Raw genomic sequence first — 22,944 nt, 5'->3', positions numbered from 1 at the left:
GACCGCTGTGCAGGGACGCTGTTCCAGTTCCGCCCGGACCTCCGACCCCAGGCTGCCGCGGCGCTCAGTACATAAGGGGCGGGGATTGAAGCAGCACTGTATCCGGAAGAACCGCGGCTTGTCATCGAGCTGCAACCCTGATCTCGCACCTCTTTCTGGAGACGAGCTAGTGAGGTGAGAAGTGGTCTAATATATATATATATATATATATATATATATATATATATATATATATATATATATATATATATATATATATATATATATGTGTGTGTGTGTGTGTGTTTGTTTCCTTTTGTCAACTCTGTATATCTGGACTTGCAATCCATCCCATACGACCCGCTCCCGATGGAGAAGTGCGGGCCGTGTTGCACGCACAGGAGCACAGTAGACCTTTGTGGTAGCGACGTAAGTTAAAATAAGGAAACCCTTGATCGGTTTAATGCTAACAAGGCTGTGTTTTCCTCGTTATGTTACGAAAACGTGCCTGTGATCAGAAACAACAGTACATGCTGAAGTTACAGACTTTAACCGCGCATGTCGGAGCTTGCGCGCTTACTCTTTAAAAAGTTGTACAAATTGACAAGTCCTGGTACTGGGGCGATTTCAGGATAGTTGTTGTAATAACCTTTTCCCAGATGTAAAAAAAAAAAAAAAAAAAAAAATCCTATATATTTTATCTCGGATGTGTATATAATATAACACCTATAGTTACAATTGTTTCCACACGTTTTCTTTCGTATCCTATAGAACAAGAGCTTGTGGGATAATGTCTGAGGATGGAGGAAACTTTTTATATGGAAACTAAATACTATATTTTAATTTAAAACGCTACACAAGGCTTTGATCCACACCAGGTCTTATGAGCTGTAGATCTATCTATAGATCCATCCAAACACAGACCAGTTGCTGGATATTTTATAGTTCTTGCATTAGTGACTACATACACCTGCTGATAAGTATTACAAAATATGTTTACCCCCCCTTGTTTCTTTCTGTTTCCCATGTGTAAGTTGTGTTAGTGCTGCTAATGCATAGAGGAGGGATGGGCAATTACAGTCATCAGTTTTGCCAAAAGAGATTCTGGGTTTTCACTCCAGCTCGGTTATCATTACTTAATTGGAGTCATTGTTCAGCTATGGAGTCAAATGGCCTGTTTATTCCATATCTTAATCGGTTACTAAGTGAAAGACGCCTATAAAACCTTCTGGAGGCTGGCCCCTGGAGGACTGGGATTGCCCAACCCTGACGTACACTATTCTAATGGACTAGAGAATCATGCTGCTTAAACACTAACTCACGGGTTTGTGTCGGCCTCTATTGAATGAGTTCCTCTTTGCTATTCCTGTTCCGGGTCCACTGCTATCAGATTGATTTCGCCCTGTTTTGTCTGAGCAAAGATCACAGTGTCTTGCTACAAACAATATCCTGTTCTACATAACATGCCAATGCAACACTGTGTGACTTGAAGTGCAGAGCAGTGGAGTTAGTGTCCAAACTGGGTTGCCCGGCTGATTTTCAGACTGGAATGGAGTTCAGGCATGTTAAAAATGGAGGCATTCATCTTCACCAGAGAAAGTGTTCTTAAGCATCTTGTTTCTACTTTTGTTCTGTCCTGTATAATTGTTTATATTAGTTATGTAGGCACTATTTAGTAATTACCTATTCTTGATCAAATGTTCACGAGAAACCGTACAGCTTTGTTAGGGTACTACGATAATATATTCTTTGATCAGAGAAAAAACATTCCAATGTATGTCCCTTATCTTTTTTTAGGAAAGAAGAGATATGTGGCCAAATCAAGGTATGTGTTCTGTTTGTTTTTTGTTTAACCCAAAATACAGGCTAGCTGAAACTACTTTCTATTAACTGTAGAGTGTTGTTTTCATGTCGACAATCTGGTAACTAAGGAAAACGGGTTCCCACCGTTGTTATACTGTTCCCGTGTTTAATGTTTGGTAATGTTTTGTTCTCGTGTGGCTGTGATTTGTATGTGGTTGCTACATTCAAATAAGAAAGTGTTTGCTGAACGAGGGTGGTGTTGGCAAAAGGGCATGGGCGGCATGCAGTGATTTGGTAAAGACCTCTTAATATCTTCATTAGGTCTTTCACCGTCAGGTTGTTTGAACGATAAAACTGACATGCATGAAAATGAGAGATCTGCTCGCGATGAATCCTCCTTAAAAACAAAATTATAAGACATGCTGTGATACTTCTGCCACCATGCAGCACACGTATGACCAATACGCAGAAGGAGACACGAGCGTTCTAGATCAGATTAGACCTTTTCTCAGCCTTCTTTTGTGCTCTGTTATGCCTGATCCGTAGTTTCCGTTTCTAAATGGCAATTTTGTGTTGATTTGCTCAATGCTTCCATTTGTCATTCTCAGGGCAGCAGCCAGGGGGATATCCCATGGGTCCGCCGCCCCCCAACCCTAACTATCCTCCAGGCCACGACCCAGCCTACCCACCAGGAGCAAACCCAGCCTTCCCTCCTGCTGTCAACCCCCAATTCCCAGGCCCCTACCCCGTGCCTCCAGGTGGCATGCCAGGCCAGCAGCCTTACCACCCTGGCCCTGGGACCTATCCAGGAGTCCCCGCCTGTCCCCCTGGGTATCCTGGGGTCAACCCCGCTTACCCAGCCCCACCTGGTGGGGTCCTCCCAGGCCCCTATCCCACTGGGTACCCAGTAGACCATCACGGCAAAGGCCACAAGCACGGAAAACACTATCCCATGGCACCCGGCATGGCAGGGGGATTAGCTGGGGGGCTGGCGGGGGTTGGCATGGTGATGGGAGGGCACAAGGCACACAAGAAGATGAAGAAGAAGATGAAGAAGGACCACAAGTACCATAAGCATGGGAAGGTAAAACCGGGGAGCCAGCATTCCAGCTTTTTTGCCAGTTAATAATATATAAATTCAGGAAAAGTCATGCTGCTGCTCTAAACAATCGGCACAAAGTAATTTCTTTGCACATCTGTAATGATGAGGGTGCTTTAAAATAAATCCCATCCCAACACTCCAGCCAAGTGCCTGCACAACAAGAAACAAAAAACAAAACGAAAAACAGAAAATTAGTGACCATAATGATCGTAATTATTGCTTGTAGATATTATTGCTTATCAACTTTTTCCAAACGGAGATGAAAAAATTTGATTTTTGTAGGAACCCAAATGGAAAAACGTGCACTATGGAAAGAATGACCTAGGAAAAAACTGTATTGTTTATGTGTTAACAGAATTTGTTGATATGTTACACTCTATTTCCAAATTATAATAAATAAACCAGAAACATCTGTGAAGCGAACATGGCGTGTGTGAAAACACTGGTTTATAATATAGACCTGAAAACAAGCGAACAGGGAAGCAACATCCTGTCAAAATATAATACCCATTTCATAGTATACTGTAAATACGGTTTTGGAGAACCTGATCAGGACCCAAAGGATTGTACTCCAATATATCTTCAGACTGAAGCTTAAAGCTTTAATTTTAAACTTTTAAAAGTTTCTTATATGTTGGAACTGTAAGACTGGTATGCATCTTTCTTCTACCTTATGGCAAAAGACAAAGACGCATATAAACATGTTTTGGTTACTGTGCATGTTTCCTTTTAACCTTACAACTAGATCATGTAGTTTCCTATATTGCAATATTATGTTTTTAATATTATATTTTTGTATTTCTGAGCAGATGCCTTTACCCGGTTGTCGCAAAACATACTTTGCATTAGCAATAAGTGCCAATAAATACAATGCAATGAGTTCTAATTTGAATAAACTAAGATCAGGTATGAAATACAGTCCAGTAGTTACATTGGGCATGATTACCAGCAGTACAAATGCAGTTACAGGGGCAAGAATAAGTACAGGAGAAATAACAGTGAGGGGCAACAGAAAGGGAGTCCTAATAAAGATGGAAAGTAGATTGGGGCAAATTAGTGCATTAATGCTAGGGTACCATAGTATGCAGGAGGGTGGGGTCTGGCGTGTTAAAGTTAGTCTGTCCAGGGGTGTCATGATCTCTGCTCCGGGGTTGGCTGTGAGGCCGCTTGTCTGCTCAGTGTTTTGACAGGGAGTTGTAAATGCCAGCAGCTGTCCAGTCCTGTCCATTGATCCCCTGCCGTCTCTCGTCCTTTCCCAGCATTCCTCCAGCAGCAGCAGCAGCAGCAGCGACTCGGACTGACCATCACTCTTGACGCTGACGCGGAGTCGCAGACCAGTCCAGACAATCGCCGATCAGGACTGCAGCTCCCTGTTCAAAAGATATTGCATATGGGCTTTTGCAGAACGGGTTCACACACTGTCCTCCGGGGGCTGCCCACTACAACACATTCCCCTGACACCTCACGTTTAGCAAGTGAGAAGGCAGATTTTCCGTTGCGTAATATTTCGGGCTTCTCTGAGGACACCCCTGGATGCCACTGTAAGTCCCACTGTGCTACTGACTATATAACTGCTTTCTTTTATCTAATCTATATATGAATGTATATGTATAATCTTATAAAGAGGGCGAGTGTGAAATTATCTGTAGATAATGGAAGAAAGCTTTTTTTTTTTTTTTTTTTCTTCCTCATATTATAAGATACATTCACATCCAGTTTTAACCAAACACAGCATTCCAATTTGAATCAGTTCCCCGGACATCAATAAATTAATAACTTCAAAGGCTTTTTTGTGGCGTCCCTTTTTCTGCCAGTCTAGCACAAATTTGCACAAATAAAATGTGGGGGGTGGTGGAGGGGGAAGGGAAAATTCTCAAAGCTGAGTGCCAGGAATTGTAGCGGAGAAATAAAAGGAGTATTGTTACCATCCTGAAAGTGCCCTTGACAGAACAGTGTGTAACTATCATACCCTTCCCCGTTGCCACTTCCCCTGGTTCAGTTTCGAGAAGCCTGTTCAGAAGCTAACAATGTGTACAGCCATAGTCAATCAAGATGGTAAATAATCAGACGATGAGAGACCCATGCAGAGTGTATACTAAATTGTATGTGGGAGGAAAAAACACAAAAGCAAACTGGAAAAGGCTTGTGTTTAAAGATGTCTTTTAAAGATGGCATGATCCAGCACCTTTGCTATAAACCTTGGAGAACCTGTTGATTTTCTGCCATAGCTACTGACTTTTACCATGCTGTTACAGGTTGGTTGTTTTAATACTGATTTCAATTCATGCCTTGGCTAGCAGCTCCAGTCAAACTAACCTATAGAAGCTCCACCTGTTCATAGTGCAGAGGTTCCCAACCCAAAAACATCTGCCGATCACGAGTGTGTGCTTCTGGGCCAACATGTTCCTTAATGCTGTCGCAGCAGTGGTTTTTATTTGTAATACTGACAGGAAGTGATGCCTCCTGCTTATTTGCAGACCTCTGCACACTGAACGATCAATAGGGCGCTACGAGATCTTCACCAGTCCAGCACCCAGATTCTCAGATCAGCAGGGTTTGGATTCTGGCTGGGCAGCTCCTCAGCCAGGTCCTGATTCTCTGCAAGTGTGAAAATGTCAGACCTGTAAAGTGATGAGACCTGCAAACCATTATAAAGGTCTAATTAAACACATTGTTTCCATTTAAGGGTCATATTTGCAGCTAGTAGAGCTAAACAAATAAAGGTACAGAAACCATGCTGTTTTGAAGCTAAGGGTGGCCTACACTTTTGTTTCTCGGGGGTAAGAAGGTTTCCTTTCAACTGAGCTAGTTTATAGTTTACAGCTTGGCCTGTGTGTTTAACTGAACCCATTTCCCCAGGTTTTAAGCAGGTGATGATTTCTATGATACCTACAAAACATACATGGGCTGGATCCTCGGGAATGAGTATTTCCCCAGACCTATTTTAAGCCTGTTAGGAAGCAATATGTGCTGGACTAGTTAAATGGAAAACACATTACAAATAAGTTTGTTTTTTTCTCTCTCTTTTTTTTCTACCAACCATATCCTGCCAACATACAGTCTATTTAAAACAATAATAATAAAAAAAGAATTGAAAACTTCTGCAATGCACAACAGTAAGGGGAAGATCGTCCTGCCATGCAGAATAATCTGAATTAGCGGTGGACCCAACCAGACGAAAACAAAAACGAGCTTTATTTCTCTATTTATAGATATAAAGTAACATTATAATTATATAGACTGTTGGACTTGCTTGTACTTCATTTGCATAAGGATTTTAAAACGTAATTATTACAGACCACCTCACATCTACACGTTTTCTTCTTGCTGACAATGCCCGTTCCATCTGCATTATTTATGTTCTAAACAATATTGCCGTTTGCTTCCTTCATATCGAGTAAATAAAATATGAATCCGTTACCTGTCGCATGTTTTTCAGGCTGCAAAATAAATACATTTTAAATTGCACTGTAGCACTTGCTGCATTATATCTAGATCAGCATCTGTGCTTCAAATGCAGTTGCAAAGAAAAGCAGCGGCTACTATTCATACAAATTGGAGTTACTTTTTTTAAGTAAAGTTTTACTTTATGTGCGTGTTTTACGTGTACACATATTTTAACAGATTCTGACAGATTAACTATGGTCATTTTCATGTAGGTGTATATGTAAGAAAATATTTAAATGGAAAACATAATAGAAATGTGCACGTCACTACAATGCGGCGGAGATTGTCTTGCAATAATCTATATAATAATATAATAATCTGAGTTATATGCAAATCACAACTGCGTTTTGTTTTGCAAATGATGTCTCCCTTGTTTTAAATTATACTTATAGCATACTTACCACGCAGTGATTTTATTCATTACAAGTGCGGATTTCTATATTTGCCAGCAGCAGCTTCTTTAATTTACATTGAAAATATAAACAAATAAAGATTAATATTTAAATAAACATTATCACTAAACGAAATACGTAAGGTCATACAATGTGATATTATAACAAACTATTATATTTCGTCCCGTATCAAACATACATTGTATTATTAATACTATTAAGTAAGGCTATGCAATATAATTTTATAGTAACAACGTATTTTATTTCGTCGCGTATCAAGAATCAATTATATTATTATTATTGTAAATATACAGCGTATAGAGCGTTTCAAGCGCTGAAATAAGCCATGATGACGTATGTCTTTCTGACTGGGGTCGAACGGCACTGCTTCCTAGTAAATTTCCACTGGACCAAATGTTAAAGTTACATTAACAAATCATTATTGTTATGTTCACTGTTGTCAATATTGCCATTTCCACATGCTGACGTTTTCCCGGTTTTATTTAACCCCTTTACGCGTTATTAGAAATACGCACAGGGAAGGGGGGAGGGTCGGTTCAAAGGTGAAAGTTGAAAGGCGACGGTGTTGTTGTCTTTGTGTTCGAGAGGAGCTCCATCTCTCACTGTCTCTCTTCCCTTCTCCCCGGCTCCTTTTTAAACTCTCCCCCTGGGTTTTTTACCCACCCGAACCTCTCCCCTTCTACCCTTCAAACCCTACCCTCCCCCCTGAACACCTTTCAAGGCACGAAACAGGTAAGAAAACATTTTTATTCCGCACAAATACACGTTTCCGAGAGGAGCAGCGCGCCACGGGTAGGAGTCCAGGCTTCATGTGGAGGAGTAGGCCGCAGGAGCACGCAGCACAATGCGGATTATGCAAGCCTGGCGTTTAAAATGAAATGCATTGGCAGTAACCGGCCCGTGTGTCGTTTTCCATCTTGTTATCCTACTTTGGATGACTTCGGTATAGTATTGCATCGTGTTTCCACTTCCACGGGTATTTATTTATATAGTTTTGCGTAGTGGGGGGTTGGGGTGGACTGTCGGGCAGTCGTAAACAGTGTCCGGTTTAATGATTCCGGTCCTTTCCTACTACTACTGTGCTTTTTAACGTTTTAATGGCTTATTGAGAGCAGAAAGTAGACTAGTAGGGCCGATCGTTTCGTTTGGCGAGTTTTTAATTCATTTGGTTGTGCGAAATGGCGTAGTAAACTCGGTGCACTTCCAGACGAAACGTTTCCACGTTGTCTTGGGTTGCAGTTGCGCGTTTGTTGCTGTCGTAGAGGACGAAATCTGACATCTTCAGATGCATCACCCTGGGCCCGGGTTTCTTCTGGTTGCCGTTTTGTTTAGGAAATGTAACTTCTTCTTTGGATTTTAACTTATTTCCTTCGAAATATTTTTAAACTCCAATATTGCATACGTACTCCTATTGTGTATCTTACAATAGAGCTGGACGGAGCCCCTAGATAGGTGCCAGCGAGGTGTAGTCCTCCAATCTACAACACGCCACCATACGTAGTTTTACTTTACAACGCTGTAAAGTAATGCGTGTGTGAACTGCTCTTGACGCGAAGCAGGCTTCAAAAAGTACCCTTTGTTGAACATAAGTATTTCAATAATGCCGGGGACGAGTTGAACTACTTTCCTGTTCCCATATGTATGCACATCTATCGCAAATCCCATTCAAGAAACCAGTTTATATTTTTTCTGCCGGGATTCTGTGACCAGTTACTATTAAAGGAAGTGACGTTGTCCCTTCAATTTAAGAAACGTGTTGGGTATTAACGGAGACAACCGATTAATTGCAGGGGGCGGATACGCGAAAATACTGTATACAATTATATAGACGCACGTTATTGATTTGAATTTAAGTAAAAAGACTGAAAATCCAACCACGCACATACCCTTCATTTTAATATCAATGAGGAATATGACAACTACATTCATATCTCGTCTTTGAAAGGGTATAATTTGAATGCATTTCTATAAACAGACTTCATTTGTACCATGTTTGTCTCGGGGAAGGCGTGTCTTTTGGGAGCCCGATGAGTGTGCACAGTGTGACCCGCAGCGTGCAGCCTTGTTCCCAGGCCCGGTCCCGCACCTCTGTTGGTGTCTCACCCTCATCCCTGTCCACTCTGCCAGATTCCATTCTTGTGACCAAAGACACCAGTTCTTCTTGACCAGCCTGACCCTATCCCTGTCACTACTTCAACATGGACTCCGGTGTAATTGAAGGAGGACTCAATGTCACCCTCACCATCAGACTGCTCATGCATGGCAAGGTAACATCGTTTTTCGTATTTGTTCACCCCCTGCATCCAGTGAGTTTGGCCTGCTGACCTTTTTTGCACAGGAAGATGGTATAGGCTGGGTTTTAATGTTGATCACCCGTTGGAAATGTAATCTACAACCAAGTGATTCTAGTATTTTAGTATGTTGCAAAGTAGGGTTTATATATGATATATTTGTAACTTTTGCCTATTTGATGGATTACTGGAGTTCTTTTTCTCATGGGTTATCCAGGGAATGGCACACTTTAAATGGCAAGACATGCAGAAATGTCTTGCTTTTAAACAGCCCCCTATTACACTGTCGGGGCTTGAACTTGATGCATCTTATTCTGGGCATCCTAATGCTCATTTGGCATTTGGAGATGTAACCCCAACTTGACTATGTGATGGCAATCTCCTAAATTAACAGAATTTGCCTTATGATTTAAAGGCAGGTAGATAAATGTTGAGAAATACTCAAGTATTCAGAGTTCAGTATGCATGTTTTCCCCATTTACAGGTCAATACATTGCAACTGGGGCTAGCATGTGGTACTTTAGGATAGGAAATCAATGTGTGATGCTTATGTAACTTGTTTTTATAAAGAATCCAGCACCATGCCACTTCAATAAATACATTTTGGCTTGTAGATTATATCAAACTATAAAAATAACTACAGTTATGACTTAACTAACAGCCTATGGGAACTTACCCTACTGGAAGTGTACTGCATCTGTTTACTATCAGGCCTAAGTGGCTTTCTAACTATAGAACTTATTTTTGATTTTATGTATTTAAATATGTAAAATTAAATGTATTGGCAATGTATTAAGGCACATCACTGATTTTAATTTCAGGTTTGAAACACTAGCCTATATAATATAAATCTCAGCCTGTGATAATCATTGCATCTTTTTTAAAATCTTAGATTCTAATAAGGAATGAGCGCTGGTCTGGTTTGCAGAAATGTTTAAACATGCTTTTATTTTTATTTTTAGGAAGTTGGAAGCATTATTGGCAAGGTCAGTGTTGGCTCATTTCCTTTGGCATTTTCTGTCTTTGCCTGTTTCTGTAATAGCAAAATGTATTATAATGAATGTAAAGGCATGCCAGTCTTCATGTAAGAAACTCACCCCTGATTTTCCTAGTGGAAAGTGCATTCTTGTTTTATTTGTATAATTACACTAATGGGAAATTTCAGAATCAGCAGCTTCTGAGCAGCTGCAGGAATAGGTTAAAATTGAGTTTCACAACTGGCACTTAGCCCATGTGGTTTCCACCTGGGGTTCATAGTATGGCAAGTAAAATACCATGTGCTGATTGTGATGCTGAGATTTGGGGCAGTTTTTAAAGGGGTGTAATTGTCTGAATTTTGTATTTTATATGGGTCTTGAAATTTTAAATATTGAACCTTAAAAATGCATGTTTCTTACTAGTTAATTCCACATCCTAGTCAGATTAAATCAGTGCAGTGTGAATTTTTATGCAGAGAAATCACTTATTTCCCCCCCCCCCTTTCCCTCCCATATAGAAAGGAGAATCTGTGAAGAAGATGCGAGAAGAGGTAAGCATGTTTGCAAATCCATTGCTTTGTTTTGTCTAAAGAATAGCAGGCTGAATTGGAGCAGTGCTCAGCATGTGATGAAATAAAGTGTACGAGTACAACTGGCCCACCCTCGTCTGCTTTTTTCCTCCCTATCCCTTCCTGTTATAAGAATGTAACTACTATGGGCACGGTTTTCTAGAATCATGCCAAATTGGTTTTACTAGTATTGTGACTTTTAGTAGCTAGCCTCATTTTGGGTTGCTTTAGAATTTTTACTTTTTCAGCAGAAATTCCTCTCATTTGCAGTGTATTTTAAGTCAAGCCATGCATGGGTCAGTACTTCACAGCAAAAAAAATGCACAGCACCTAACATTATCACTAAAAGAAATTTCACAGCAGAAACTTGATAACCCTGTAACAAAATGAGCAATGTCCCAAGCTACAATTTACTTTTCTTTTAAGCGACTGTGCTAAAATCTAGACAATGTACGTGCCTTTTGTCAGTGTCCTCTGTAATTCATTGAAGTTGAATTGACATGATCGTTGGGTCTTAAGTTACTGCGTCTAGAATAACCGCCCAGTGCATTACATCGAAAACTTGTTAGACTGCTTTCTTTGTGCTTTTTGCATCATGCAAATTCTTGCCAGAGGTGTACTCGCGTGCAATCTCTACTCCACTACTCTGCTCTTGGCTTGAACTATGCTGCATATCTTCTGTGGAAGGGAGGGGAATACTAGCTTTTAAACAAGATGTCCTCTTTCGCGCTCCTCTTTTTAGAGTGGTGCACGCATCAACATCTCTGAAGGCAACTGTCCCGAGAGGATCATCACCTTAGCTGGACCCACGACTGCCATTTTCAAAGCCTTCTCCATGATCATTGAGAAGCTAGAAGAGGTACACCCTCCTCCTGTGACTGTTCACTGATCTTTCATCCCAAATCAAACCACTCAGTGATCTCAAATGCTTGTTTTGGCCAAAGTGGGAGTCGATTCCCAAGATTTGGCATTAAATGTTAATTCCACAACGACCTTTGTTTTATTTTAACACTTCCAAGATGGTAGAGATTGAGGACCTTGTTGCTGTCCTCATAGTGCTGATACAAACGGTTAATTAAAAGCTGGTCAGAACCAGAGCTTTTTAGTAGCAAGATGTCACTGAGCAGCAGGATACACTGAGTCATTGCTCTCTGTAGAGTTAACTGTACACACAGCCACCACCATGTGGATAAGGGCTTATCTTTCACTGTTTGTTAGTAGCGGTAAACGCTGGGTTTTAATACGATCACTCACAGGAATTGGAACTGTGCTCTTTTAGGTGCGAAAGCACACTAGGTAGAATTTCTTTGTTAACAGGATGTGCCCTCACTCTCCCCTCTTTCTTTTCCTCTCCCACCCTTCCCCCATCTCTGCAGGATATCAGCAGCTCCATGACAAACAGCACGGCCACCAGCAAGCCTCCTGTGACTCTGCGCATCGTGGTGCCAGCCAGCCAGTGTGGCTCCCTCATTGGCAAGGGCGGCTGCAAGATCAAAGAGATCAGAGAGGTGAGGGGATGGTCCAGTGGCGGGGGTGGGGCTTAGGCAGCACGTTTGGGGTGGGGAGGGGTGGGGAGGGGTGGGGAGGGGGGGGTGCCTTGAGACTCGAATACAGGAAGCCTTATTGTCCATTCTGCCCTCCCCACCCTCAGATCCTAGGTGTTCTAGGGATTTTAATATTAAAGGAATGTCTTTGGGAGAGCTTAAGTTTGACTTGTGTTCTGAAAACCCCCAAACTAATTTTTATTTTTCCTGTGTTGAAAAGCAGTTTTTACACCTATTTTGATTTGTAACGGCTTCTCAGATTTGTGGGTTTATCTTCTAGAGCTGCGTTACCTTCAGATAATTTATATTTGACTTTGAAACCCCTGCAAACCTAAATGAATAGGTTTGGCAGTGGGTCTGGACCATCTTCCAGGGCTTGCTGTGCCAAGCTAACTGAGGCTTTTGTGCTTGTTCCCTGAAGTCCACGGGTGCCCAGGTCCAGGTGGCTGGCGACATGCTGCCCAACTCCACGGAGCGTGCCATCACCATTGCGGGAACCCCCCAGTCCATCATCGAGTGTGTGAAGCAGATCTGCGTTGTCATGCTCGAGGTGAGGCCTGGCCAGGTAATATAATCGGCTGAAGCCACAGAGGTGTGCGTTTGTGCTCCACAACCACATTCCCCTGTCGGCTGTTTCTCTTACATTTAAAATTTAATGTCATTTTTCAATTAAACACTTAAGTTTTTTTTTATTTTATTTAACTTCACAACTGTGACCAGGAATTACATTTGGTTTTGTAACATCCTGCCATTGCCAGCTGTGTACAGATGTTAGTATGGTGTGTTGGAGATATTGAAAGGGGGAACAGTCTCTCCTACCAAGTGCTACTGTTTAGATTAATGAAGACCAGGTGGCCAGCCACCATATGAACTGTCCAATATTGATCCAGTAGAAACGCGTGTGTTACTGCTGAAGTAGCCATTACTCTAATTCCTATCTCAGGCTTTAGTCTCTAAGTTTTCGCTAATGAGCCAGATCAGGCAAGCGAGCATGCGGGTTCTGGTATCATGCTTCCCAATGCCTGGGTGTCCAGTTAAGCTTTTGCCTGCTGGCATTAGGAAACACTGGATTGGGGTTTAGCTTTCTATCCTACCTGGGGAATCCCCCTTTTGGATCCGATTCAGACTCCTGCTGGTTGAGGATCAGGGGATTACACCTGATGCATCAATGTGATGCTGTCCAGGGGGATCCTTGGCATTTTGGCTGCTGTGAAAACATCTTAAGAGATTTTAGACATTAAACAGGCTGGCTTCTGAAGAACGGAAACTTGTGAGATCACCATTCATTCACACATGTCAATTACAGAGCCACTATCTGCATCCACATTGACCCACACACCAGTTTAGGACCCTGTGCCACTACCTCACCTATAAGCATCTGAAATGCTCCACTGAATTGTGGGTTTTGGGGAAGGGGCTAATCATGTGCAGGAAAGAGCTGCCCCTGCTGGCAGCTTCCTTACGTGCATCTCTCTCTCTGTTCTTTCGCAGTCTCCTCCAAAGGGTGTGACCATCCCTTACAGACCCAAGCCATCCGGCTCTCCGGTCATCTTTGCTGGTGGACAGGTAACCATCTCCTGGTTTCTCCCCCCAAGCACCTGTAGCTCAGTAGCAGCATCATGTCGTGTTATTGCAACTTACATCTGTTTTAAGAGGAAGTAGTTAATGATACCACTCCTTGGAGTAAAGTCCGTAAGACCTACATCCTGATTGGCACTTAACGTCACTCCCCTGTTCTGTGGTTTATCAGTTTTATTGGACATCCTAGGCTTAATTTAAGGTGCTGCCTTTCAATGACCAACAAAGCTACATTGTTTTATCCCCCCCCTTGTCGCTGTGTTGGTGTGTGTCCACTTGTCATTTGTAGTACATAGAGCTGGAGAGCTAGGCTAGGTGAGAGCAGCTTTTTTTTTTTCTTCTAAATCTGCCCTGTCCATGTTTTGGAAGTTCAGGACAGTTTGTTCAGTTTAGGACTGTGCTGGATCTGCAGCTCTTTAACATTGTTTGTCCCCCCCCATTGTTTGTCCTTCCTCTTTCATCATTGCCCATTTAGAAACTTTCTCCTGCTTTGCATAAGGAAAAGGACAAATACAATAAATCCTACACTAGTTAATCAGTCCCAGAATCCAGTATTGAACTACAGTTTATCCCAGTGATATCCTGTAAATGAAGACTGAACTGGACAACCATCATTCTTTTGTTTTCTGTAAATCCCTGTAGCTTCTCAATGTACCACCCTTTTGCCTTGAATCTGGGGTTATTCAGAGACCCCTTCTGTTGTTCCTTTATTATACTGCCATACATGAAACTGACCTGAATATATGCATTGTCTAGAAAGAAGAAATATAATAACGGAGGGGGCAGGGGTTGCACTACATGTGGGAATTGGCACAGGTCAAACTTCAAGGGCCTGTTAGCTCCTGGGGCCGGCCTGGCATGTGCTGACCCACTCTCCTGAACGTTTTCTTTCTTCTTTACAGGCTTATTCTGTTCAAGGACAGCATGCCATTGCCCAGCCAGATGTAAGTCCAAGTCTCCTTTTCCTTTCCTTTAAGGACTTGAGTGTGATAAAGGCCACCCTCATTTGGTTAAAATATATATATATATATATATATATATATATATATATATATATATATATATATATATATATATTATATTAATTTTAGTAGTTTAATGTAACAGTGAAATTGTATCTATAATAAATAGATTGTAACATCGGTCTGCCTACAGCCCCTCTCAAGTAGCCTTTTTAGTCTTCCTTGTAAAAATGTTTAGTTTACTTCCATTTTTAGTGATTCCTTTTGAATTTAAATGTTATACTTATGCCTTAGAGCAGTAGGAGGTAGCAGGCCTTGGATGAGGGTAAATGGGGATGGGAGGGGTTCATGCGAAACGGACGTGTGTTACGACTGATTGTTATACAATGTGGCTTTTGCAAATCAAAGCCGTTGTCAGAACCGAGAGGGGCTGCACTGTCGATCTGTGGCAGTTTGTGTACAATTGTAAATGCTGCGGCCGATTTGTGGGGAAGCAGTGCCAAGACAAAGACCTTCAGATGGTTTTGTTGGCAACACTGGGAATGTTTGTCCCTTGACAGAATGCCAGTTCATCTGCTCTCCGTACTTTTCTAGCACAGGGGGTAATATTTGCGGGAATGCGGGCTGTTCTGAGATTCTGATATGTCTGATCTCACTATCTGGATGTTACTGTGTTTACATGATAAAGAGGGTTGGTGTTGAATTGCTTCGACTTACAAGATTTGACTTCTTGTGAACTAGAGTTTTTTTAAATGGGATCACCTGGACAAGCTAAACGGTTGGGTGGGGGTGCAGGAAATCTGATCTCCTCCAATTGGTATAAAGTGTCTTGCACAGTTGATCAGATTTTTCCATCACAAAGCTGGTAGTGGCAGTTACGCAGCTAGAGATCTGATGCATGCCTGGTAATGCTGTGGAAGTGAGCTTAAGGTCCCGTCCCCTCATACTGACCAGCTGATTCGCCTGTCCCCAACAGCTCACTAAACTGCACCAGCTGGCAATGCAGCAGAGCCCCTTCCCCCTGGCTCCCAGCAACAGTGGCTTCACTGGTGAGTAACAGTTAGAGGCTCCATCTGTTATTACCTTGTACAGTTAGTTCCATAAATATTTGGACAGTGACACAATTTTCATCATTTTGGCTCTATGCCACCACGATGGATTTGAGAGGAATCAAGATGTGCTTTAAGTGTAGACTCATCTTTTTAATTTGAGGGTAGTTGCATCCAATCTGGGTGAATGGTGTAGGAATTACACCCATTTGTACATGTGGTCCCCCAATTTTAGGGGCTCAAAAGTATTTGGACAAACTAACATAATCATGAATGAAATTGTGAGTTTCAATACTTGGTTGCAAATCCTTTGCAGTCAATGACTGCTTGAAGTCTGGAACCCATAGACATCACCAGATGCTGGGTTTCTTCCCTGGTGATGCTCTGCCAGGCCTGTACTGCAGCTGTCTTTAGTTCCTGCTTGTTTTTGGGGTGTTCTGCTTTCAGATTTGCCTTAGAAATGGCAAAAACATTAGGTGTGGCCAAATCAACTATTTGGTACATTCTTAAAGAGTGCACTGGTGAGCTCGGGAACACCAAAAAGGCCCAGAAGACCACAGAAAACAACTGTGGTGGAGGATGACTGAAGAAAAACACCTTCACAGCAATTGACCAGATCAGTAACACCCTCCAGGAGGTAGGTGTATCTGTATCAAAGTCAACAATCAAGAGGACTTCACCAGAGTAAATGGAGGGTTTTTCACAAGATGGAAACAGGAAGACCAGATTAGAGTGTCAGAAATCATCTAAAGAACCCTGTCCAGTTCTGTAACAACATCCTATGGATAGATGAGACAAAGATCAATTTGTACCAGAATGATGGGAAGAGAAAAGTATGGAGAAGGAAAGGAACTGCTCATGATCCGAAGCATACCACCTCATCTGTGAAGCATGGTGGAGGAAGTGTTATGGCATGGGCATGTATGGCTGCCAAGGGAACTGGCTTCCTTGTATTTGATGTGACTGCTGACAAAAGCAGCAGGATGAATTCTGAAATGTTTAGGGCTATGTTATCTGCTCAGATTCAACCAAATGCTTCAAAACTCATTGGACACCCCCAGAACAAGCAGTAACTAAAGACAGCTGCAGTACAGGCCTGGCAGAGCATCACCAGGGAATAAACCCAGCATCTGGTGATGTCTATGGGTTCCAGACTTCCAACAGTCATTGACTGCGAAGGATTTGCAACCAAGTATTGTTTCCTTTCAAATCCACTGTGGTGGCATACAGAGCCAAAATGATAAATTGTCACTGTCCAAATATTTATGGAACTAACTGTATATTGTCCTCAATCGACTGAGTGGATAAATCCAGGGAACCATTAGACCCCTCCAGTATTGAAATGGGTCCTGAGCCTGCTTGATTTTTGTGCTCTGGTCATTGAGAGAAATTGGACAATATGTTTCCTGGAGTGTAATTGTGTCTTGATAACCCTGAGTAATGCCAAACACTAGTTATTGCTATGCAGTTAGTGTTATGTACATGACTACAGAGTTTTGTGAAATACCAAATTGAAAACTCTGCTTCTAGTTCTGAGAGTTTGTATTCTAAATTGTATACACTCAATTTTTACAGGAGGCTGATGTGGTGAGCACTGTGGCTTTTCTGGTCATATTCACACGGGGCGGGGGGTGGTGTATTCCGTTTTACAGGAAATTAGTAAAGTCTCGGCATGGAGAAGGTCCTCATCTCTCAGAGGGTGAACAGTAGGCTTTCGACCCCAAAGGGGTTTGTTTCCACCTCTCTCAAAGAGGGGTGTGACATCAGTTTTGCAAGTGTCCATGACTGTTATTTTGAATATTTTTACTTTTTCTTTGAAGACATTATCACCAGGCTTGCCCATTTATGCTTGGCTATTACTGTGTTCTGTGCGTTACTGATCCGGATAGGGGTTTTCCAGTATCTCAAGTGCTGGCCCAAATCGCTAATTTTTGCACCTTTTGCGTATCTCAGCAGGGATGGATGCCTCGGCCCAAACCAGCTCTCATGAGCTCACCATTCCAAATGACGTAAGTATCCCATTCCTTGTCTCTCTGAGCTCTTCACACTTTGACAATGAATTTGTTTTGTTTAGGATAAATGAGGTCTGAGATTTAGTGTTGGTGTTTATAGATGGACCTTTAAAGAAATACTTGAGGGTGTACTGAGCATGGTGGCCTAAAGATACATCTATAGCAATTTAAATGTGTATCTGCCAGTGCAGGGTTATCTGCTACCGACAGAATACATGCTCTCAAATGCAGGGAAAGTGTACTTTGTTCTAAACCTTTCCTGCCTCCTGCAGCTAATTGGATGCATCATTGGTCGCCAAGGCGCCAAGATCAACGAGATACGCCAGATGTCCGGCGCACAAATCAAAATAGCCAACCCCGTGGAGGGCTCCTCCGATCGCCAGGTCACCATCACAGGCTCCCCGGCCAGCATCAGCCTGGCAGAGTACCTCATCAATGCCAGGTAAGAGGTCTGCAGTGGGCACTGTGCACCAGCAGCAGGGACCCTCAGCTCGGGCTACAGGGTCTTTATTCCCTGAAGTCATAGGTTTTCCCCCCCCAAAAACAATGTTCTGCCCCCCAAGTAGAAATGTTATGGTGTACAATATGAACAAAAAGAGATGCTACAGGGTGTGGGCTCTTTATTGCAAACTGTAAAATGTATTTCAGCTGCAATACGTTCATCCATTCCTTTCCAGTTAGAGATTTAAATATATATTTTGTGCTCCTGATATTTCTCTTAGCCTGTGCTTCCAAAGACTCAGTCTTGTACAGTGTGGCTAATGGACCACAAAATGTTCACAAACCCTCCCTGGCAAAGAGAAACCACATACAGCGAAGGCAGTTGAAAACACTTGGTCCAAATCAGTTTGACTCATGCAAGAGATGTTCAGCTTCTCACTCCTACAAAAGTTGTTCTTGAAAGTTTTTTTTTTTTTTTTTTTTGTATTCTTGGCATTGCAACATTAGCCGTTCTTATTGGCTGTCATCCATTGCCATTTCCCCCTCCGTGGTTTTGGCTGTTGCCAGCTGGTTACTGCTGTTGAAGGGCTGTGACGGTTGATGTTTGTAGGGGGCTAATCTTATGCCAGCCCTTAATAACCTTTGAATGTTGTACTGTGTCCTCCTAATTCCAGCTTTATTGGCAGAATTTATTTAGAATTCAGAAATGTGCCGTTTTAACCCACGTTGCAGGACGAAAAGTACAGAAAAAGCATCCAGTCAGGATTTTTTTTTTTTTTTAATAGATCTTAATCCATAGATTCCTATAAAACTATTATATTCCTCTAATAATGCTTAAGGAAGATGTCCTATATTCTGCCAGTAAAGCCTGTTGCATTGTGGTCTGCATTTCACCCTGTTGTGTGTGCGTCCATTAAACAGTCCCCACTGTGATTTTTTTTTTTTTTTTTTTTTTTTTTTTTTCCTCCCCTTCCCCTGTCCCCTCTCCCCTCTCCATACCCAGTAACCCAGCCCTGTCTGTGCCTCTTTCCTCTTCTCTTTCTGTTTCAGTGTAGAGTCTGCTAAACCTTCCTCGATCCCTGAGCCGCACCTCAGCATGAGCCTCTGTCAGCCCTGCCCCCCCTCTACTACTACTACTTCTACCACTCCTTCTCCTCCTCCTACTACTACTGCTACCTCCTCCTCCTCTTCCTCCTTCTCTGTGGTGTCTTCCCCAGCCTCCATCACCCTCTCCTCCCTGCTGGCTCCGGGCCCCCCCTCCTCAGCCTCCTCCTCCTCTGACTCCCTGCTCCCCAGCTCCCCAGTCTGTGTCTCCAGTCTGCTTGGCATGAAACCTGTTCCTCTGCTGGCCCTCAATGTTGTTAGCACGCCCGCCAAGGGCCCAGCGGCGCCCACCGCCGCCACTGTGCCACCTGAAAATGCGGGCACGTCTGTCCCCTGTGCCACTAACAAACTGAGCTCTTCCGATCTGGCCTCCAAGTCCAAGAAAAGAAGGCTGTCTCCGTATTAAGGCCCATTCTGTTAAAAACAACCTCTGGTCCCTATTCACCCTGTATTGGATCCACTCTGCTTATGGCTTCAGTCTCCTGTATTGAACTGCATCCCAGTTTTTTCATTTAACTTTTTTCACCCATGTTCCCCCACCTCACGTTTTTTTAACTGACTAACCATCTACATTTTTTAAATTATATTTATTGAATTTGGTGTTCGGACATTTAATTGACCATGCTCATCTCCGCAATGAAATATAATGCTGGACGAAGAAGGCTTTTATTTTTTACAAATTTGGTTGCAAGTGGCAACAGCCAGTGCCTGAATCTTGCTGCGGAATGGCCTTGCTAATTATCAAGCACGTAACGCCTGTGGAGTGAGGAGTAGCTCATCTGCATTTATGTACCATGGACTTCAGGGCTGGATGTTTGTCTGGATATTGGTCTCAATAAACATTTGACTGAATCTTACTGTGTGGTGGGGGGAGGGGGGTATTTCTTTATTTGAAGTGTATTATAATTTATAAATGGGATTTTAGCCCTTCGTGGTTTTCCAGCAGTTGGGGTAAATCTCTCCTGGCAAAGCAGTCATTCTGCGGAGCTCACTCCACCCTGCAGTGCCAAAGAAATCGGTTAATCAGTGTGAAAGCATGGCCTTAAAGCCGGAGTTCCCCTAGTACAGCTGCAAAGGGGATACAATATATTATACAACTTATACAAACAAACATTTCCCACATATCAATACAAGGAAAAAGCCTTATTGCAGATTAAAAAAAAAAACTAAACACCTGAAATCACTGAAATCCCAATTTACATTTCAACTTGCAAAAATGGCCCCTTCTCTAACACTCCTTTTGGGAGTAAGGTTTCTCTTTATGACATATGGAAGCCTTAAGAATCATGCCCTAGTCTCCGATATGCTACATTAATGTATTCCAAATCTTTAAGCTAGTGAGTGCATGGCTTACGGCCTCTGTGGGCATCTCCCTGTAGTGCCCGTCTCGGCACTGAAATCTGAGAAGCAGCCAGTATAGTGAAACTGAACATGAGTGCAATTTTAGTAGCTGCACGCACACCCACAAACACGTGTGCACACTTTCAAATTCATTCATATCCCCTGCAGGTGCCTGTTTAGTGGTGTACACCATTGTACACACAGCGAACAAAGGGGTTATTTAAAATATCTATAGATTTGTCAGTGGATTTGGGTTTTTCTGACCAGTTGGTTAACCCTGCAAGTCATCCTCATGTCTTCATGAGATCTGGTTTGTCCTGGGTTTGATGCAGTGCCGTTTGCAATGTCCTCCTTAGTGTCTAGAACAAGCTTATACGTGAGCTCTACCAGTCCTCAAACTGGGCCTTTCACCTGTGTGGGTGTTATTACCTTTCAATCTCGTTTTTCTGTGGTGGTGAGCTTTGGGCACCATTCAGTGGGTTTTTGGGGGGTATTATGCAGCTAAGTCTTTTTGCATTGGAAGAGGTTTTCTATGTAAATGCATTGCAGTAAGAATACATGAATATTTAATGCATCTACAGTTTGTGTGTTAGTTTTGAAAACTCCCTGTAGAATGAATTTCCCCCTGCATAAGCTTTGGCCTTTTCATTCCCCATAAGTAGGAAATAGTTTTTGTTATATACTATAGCATGCTGAAGTGATGCACAGCTCTAATACTTAAACTGTTTGCTGTGATTCTTTTTTCTGTTGGTTGTAATGTTTTGCATTCCACAAACTGCATTAGTCACTGTCAAGTGCCGGTTTCAAGTTTGGGGGACTTGCCTAGAGATTTACCCTGGTTTTTCAGAACACAATCCTTTGTGGTGACTCATAAGGTAGTCCTAGGGGATGGTGAAACCCCTTATGCGTTGTTAAAATAGTTTGTAATGGTCAGTTTAATTGTCAGGCAGCAGATGGGGATGGGTTGTTTGAGATGGTGTTGCATTATGCCAATATATTAAATGGAAACTGCTTTTTCCCCCCTCCCTCTCTTCTCTTCAATGTCTCCTAGGCTCTCTTCGGAAGCATCCGGACTGGCAGCCAACTGACATGTAGACACAATCTCCACACTAACTCCTACTTTTTACCTATGAGATGCATCTAAATATTTAACGTCACAATTCACTGTACCTGATATTTTTATTTTTTTGTTCATCTCTTGCCCACCTATGAAAACCCATCAGCATTTTTGGTTTGACCTTCCCTTAAGATTTTTGTTTTTAATCCCCTTTGCAAACTGGTCAGTGGTTTTAATGTTTTTTTGTTTTTTTTTTTCTCCAAAAATGAAGAGTTTTTTTTTTTCCTTCCCTTTCCCCTTTCATTTTTTGTTTGTTATACCATCAGAAAGTGTAGAAGTGAAAAATCTGAATAGGCTTAAGTTTAGTTCTGTAATGTCAGATTTTTCTAAGAAAAAAAACGACAAAAAAAAAAGAAATAAAAAAAAAATACAAAAAAATTAAAAAAGAATAGATGGACTGATTTATTATCTCCGCATTTTTTTGGGTTTATTTTTGTTTTAAAATTCTATTTTTTACTCTTTAAAAGGAAATAAACCCAGGCTTGTCCTTGAAGTTGGCCGTCCTCGTGTGTCTCTTAGGAAACCCGTGCGGTGCCGGTGTGGTTGTGAAAGGGCAACCGTGAGGCCTGATGCATGTTGGCATTGGGAGCATGTCGGTGCAGGCCAGATTCTAGCAACCATAGACCGTTTGCAGCAGAGATGACATTTAATGGATACATAGGCTGATCAGTACCTTTTGCGATTACTGTCTTTAGTTGCAGCATTCCTACTTCCCATTACCACTGTGTGCAGTCTTTGGGGAAGAACGAAGAGGTCCAGCAGTCATGAAAGGGTAGTCCCTCTGATGGAAGATACCATCAAACTCTAGTCCAGTCTATGTGGAAAACCTTTTAGGGTATTTTTTATTTTATTTTTGTATTCCCCCCCCCCCCCCCCCCCTGCATTTTGTTATTGATTTAGGCTGATCATATGACAGGCTTTTTTTCTTTTCTTTTTTGTATGGTGTCCAGCCCACACTGTATTGTGGCAACATGAGTTAGTCCAAGGATTATCACTGGTATCTTGAAGTTCTTTACCTAAAATCACCTTTTTATTTTCTAAAATTTAACCCCCTTTGCTCGTTTCAAAACCTTGTTGACCCGGGGGCACCCCCCACCCCCCGCTACTGTTAAAACTCTGAATTACACAGAATTAAAAGCTGAAAAATGTTGAAACAAACCAGTACAATGCCTCCTGAAATGCTTTCCATCAGACCTGTAACACTTTTGAACATGA

At 42.1% G+C, this 22,944-nt stretch overlaps 2 protein-coding genes across 4 annotated transcripts; both read left to right on the top strand.

Annotated features, from left to right (window-relative positions):
* Nucleotides 1-60: 60 nt before the first annotated feature.
* On the top strand, nucleotides 61-4,670 carry prr13 (proline rich 13). The gene is made up of 4 exons (XM_066708379.1): nucleotides 61-174; nucleotides 1,777-1,804; nucleotides 2,391-2,866; nucleotides 4,144-4,670. Exons 2-4 carry the CDS (start codon nucleotides 1,789-1,791, stop codon nucleotides 4,183-4,185), a joined length of 534 nt encoding a protein of 177 aa, XP_066564476.1. The 5' UTR covers nucleotides 61-174; nucleotides 1,777-1,788; the 3' UTR covers nucleotides 4,186-4,670.
* Nucleotides 4,671-7,296: 2,626 nt separating this feature from the next.
* On the top strand, nucleotides 7,297-22,887 carry pcbp2 (poly(rC) binding protein 2). 3 transcript variants are annotated; one of them, XM_066708377.1, is made up of 13 exons: nucleotides 7,299-7,476; nucleotides 8,872-9,011; nucleotides 9,998-10,021; nucleotides 10,531-10,563; nucleotides 11,324-11,440; nucleotides 11,958-12,089; nucleotides 12,547-12,675; nucleotides 13,617-13,691; nucleotides 14,606-14,647; nucleotides 15,642-15,714; nucleotides 17,668-17,723; nucleotides 17,999-18,168; nucleotides 21,664-22,887. In XM_066708377.1, exons 2-13 carry the CDS (start codon nucleotides 8,943-8,945, stop codon nucleotides 21,698-21,700), a joined length of 957 nt encoding a protein of 318 aa, XP_066564474.1. In that variant the 5' UTR covers nucleotides 7,299-7,476; nucleotides 8,872-8,942; the 3' UTR covers nucleotides 21,701-22,887. The 3 variants fall into 3 exon arrangements, with proteins under 3 accessions (XP_066564475.1, XP_066564474.1, XP_066564473.1); XM_066708376.1 differs by having other exon boundaries at nucleotides 12,547-12,690; XM_066708378.1 differs by lacking the exon at nucleotides 21,664-22,887 and having other exon boundaries at nucleotides 7,297-7,476; nucleotides 12,547-12,690; nucleotides 17,999-18,172.
* Nucleotides 22,888-22,944: the final 57 nt, after the last annotated feature.

Source organism: Amia ocellicauda, chromosome 7 (genome assembly GCF_036373705.1).
Source record: "Amia ocellicauda isolate fAmiCal2 chromosome 7, fAmiCal2.hap1, whole genome shotgun sequence".
Lineage (NCBI taxonomy): Eukaryota > Metazoa > Chordata > Actinopteri > Amiiformes > Amiidae > Amia > Amia ocellicauda.
Note: the sequence above shows the minus strand (reverse complement) of the source record. Positions and strands in the feature narration are given on the sequence as shown.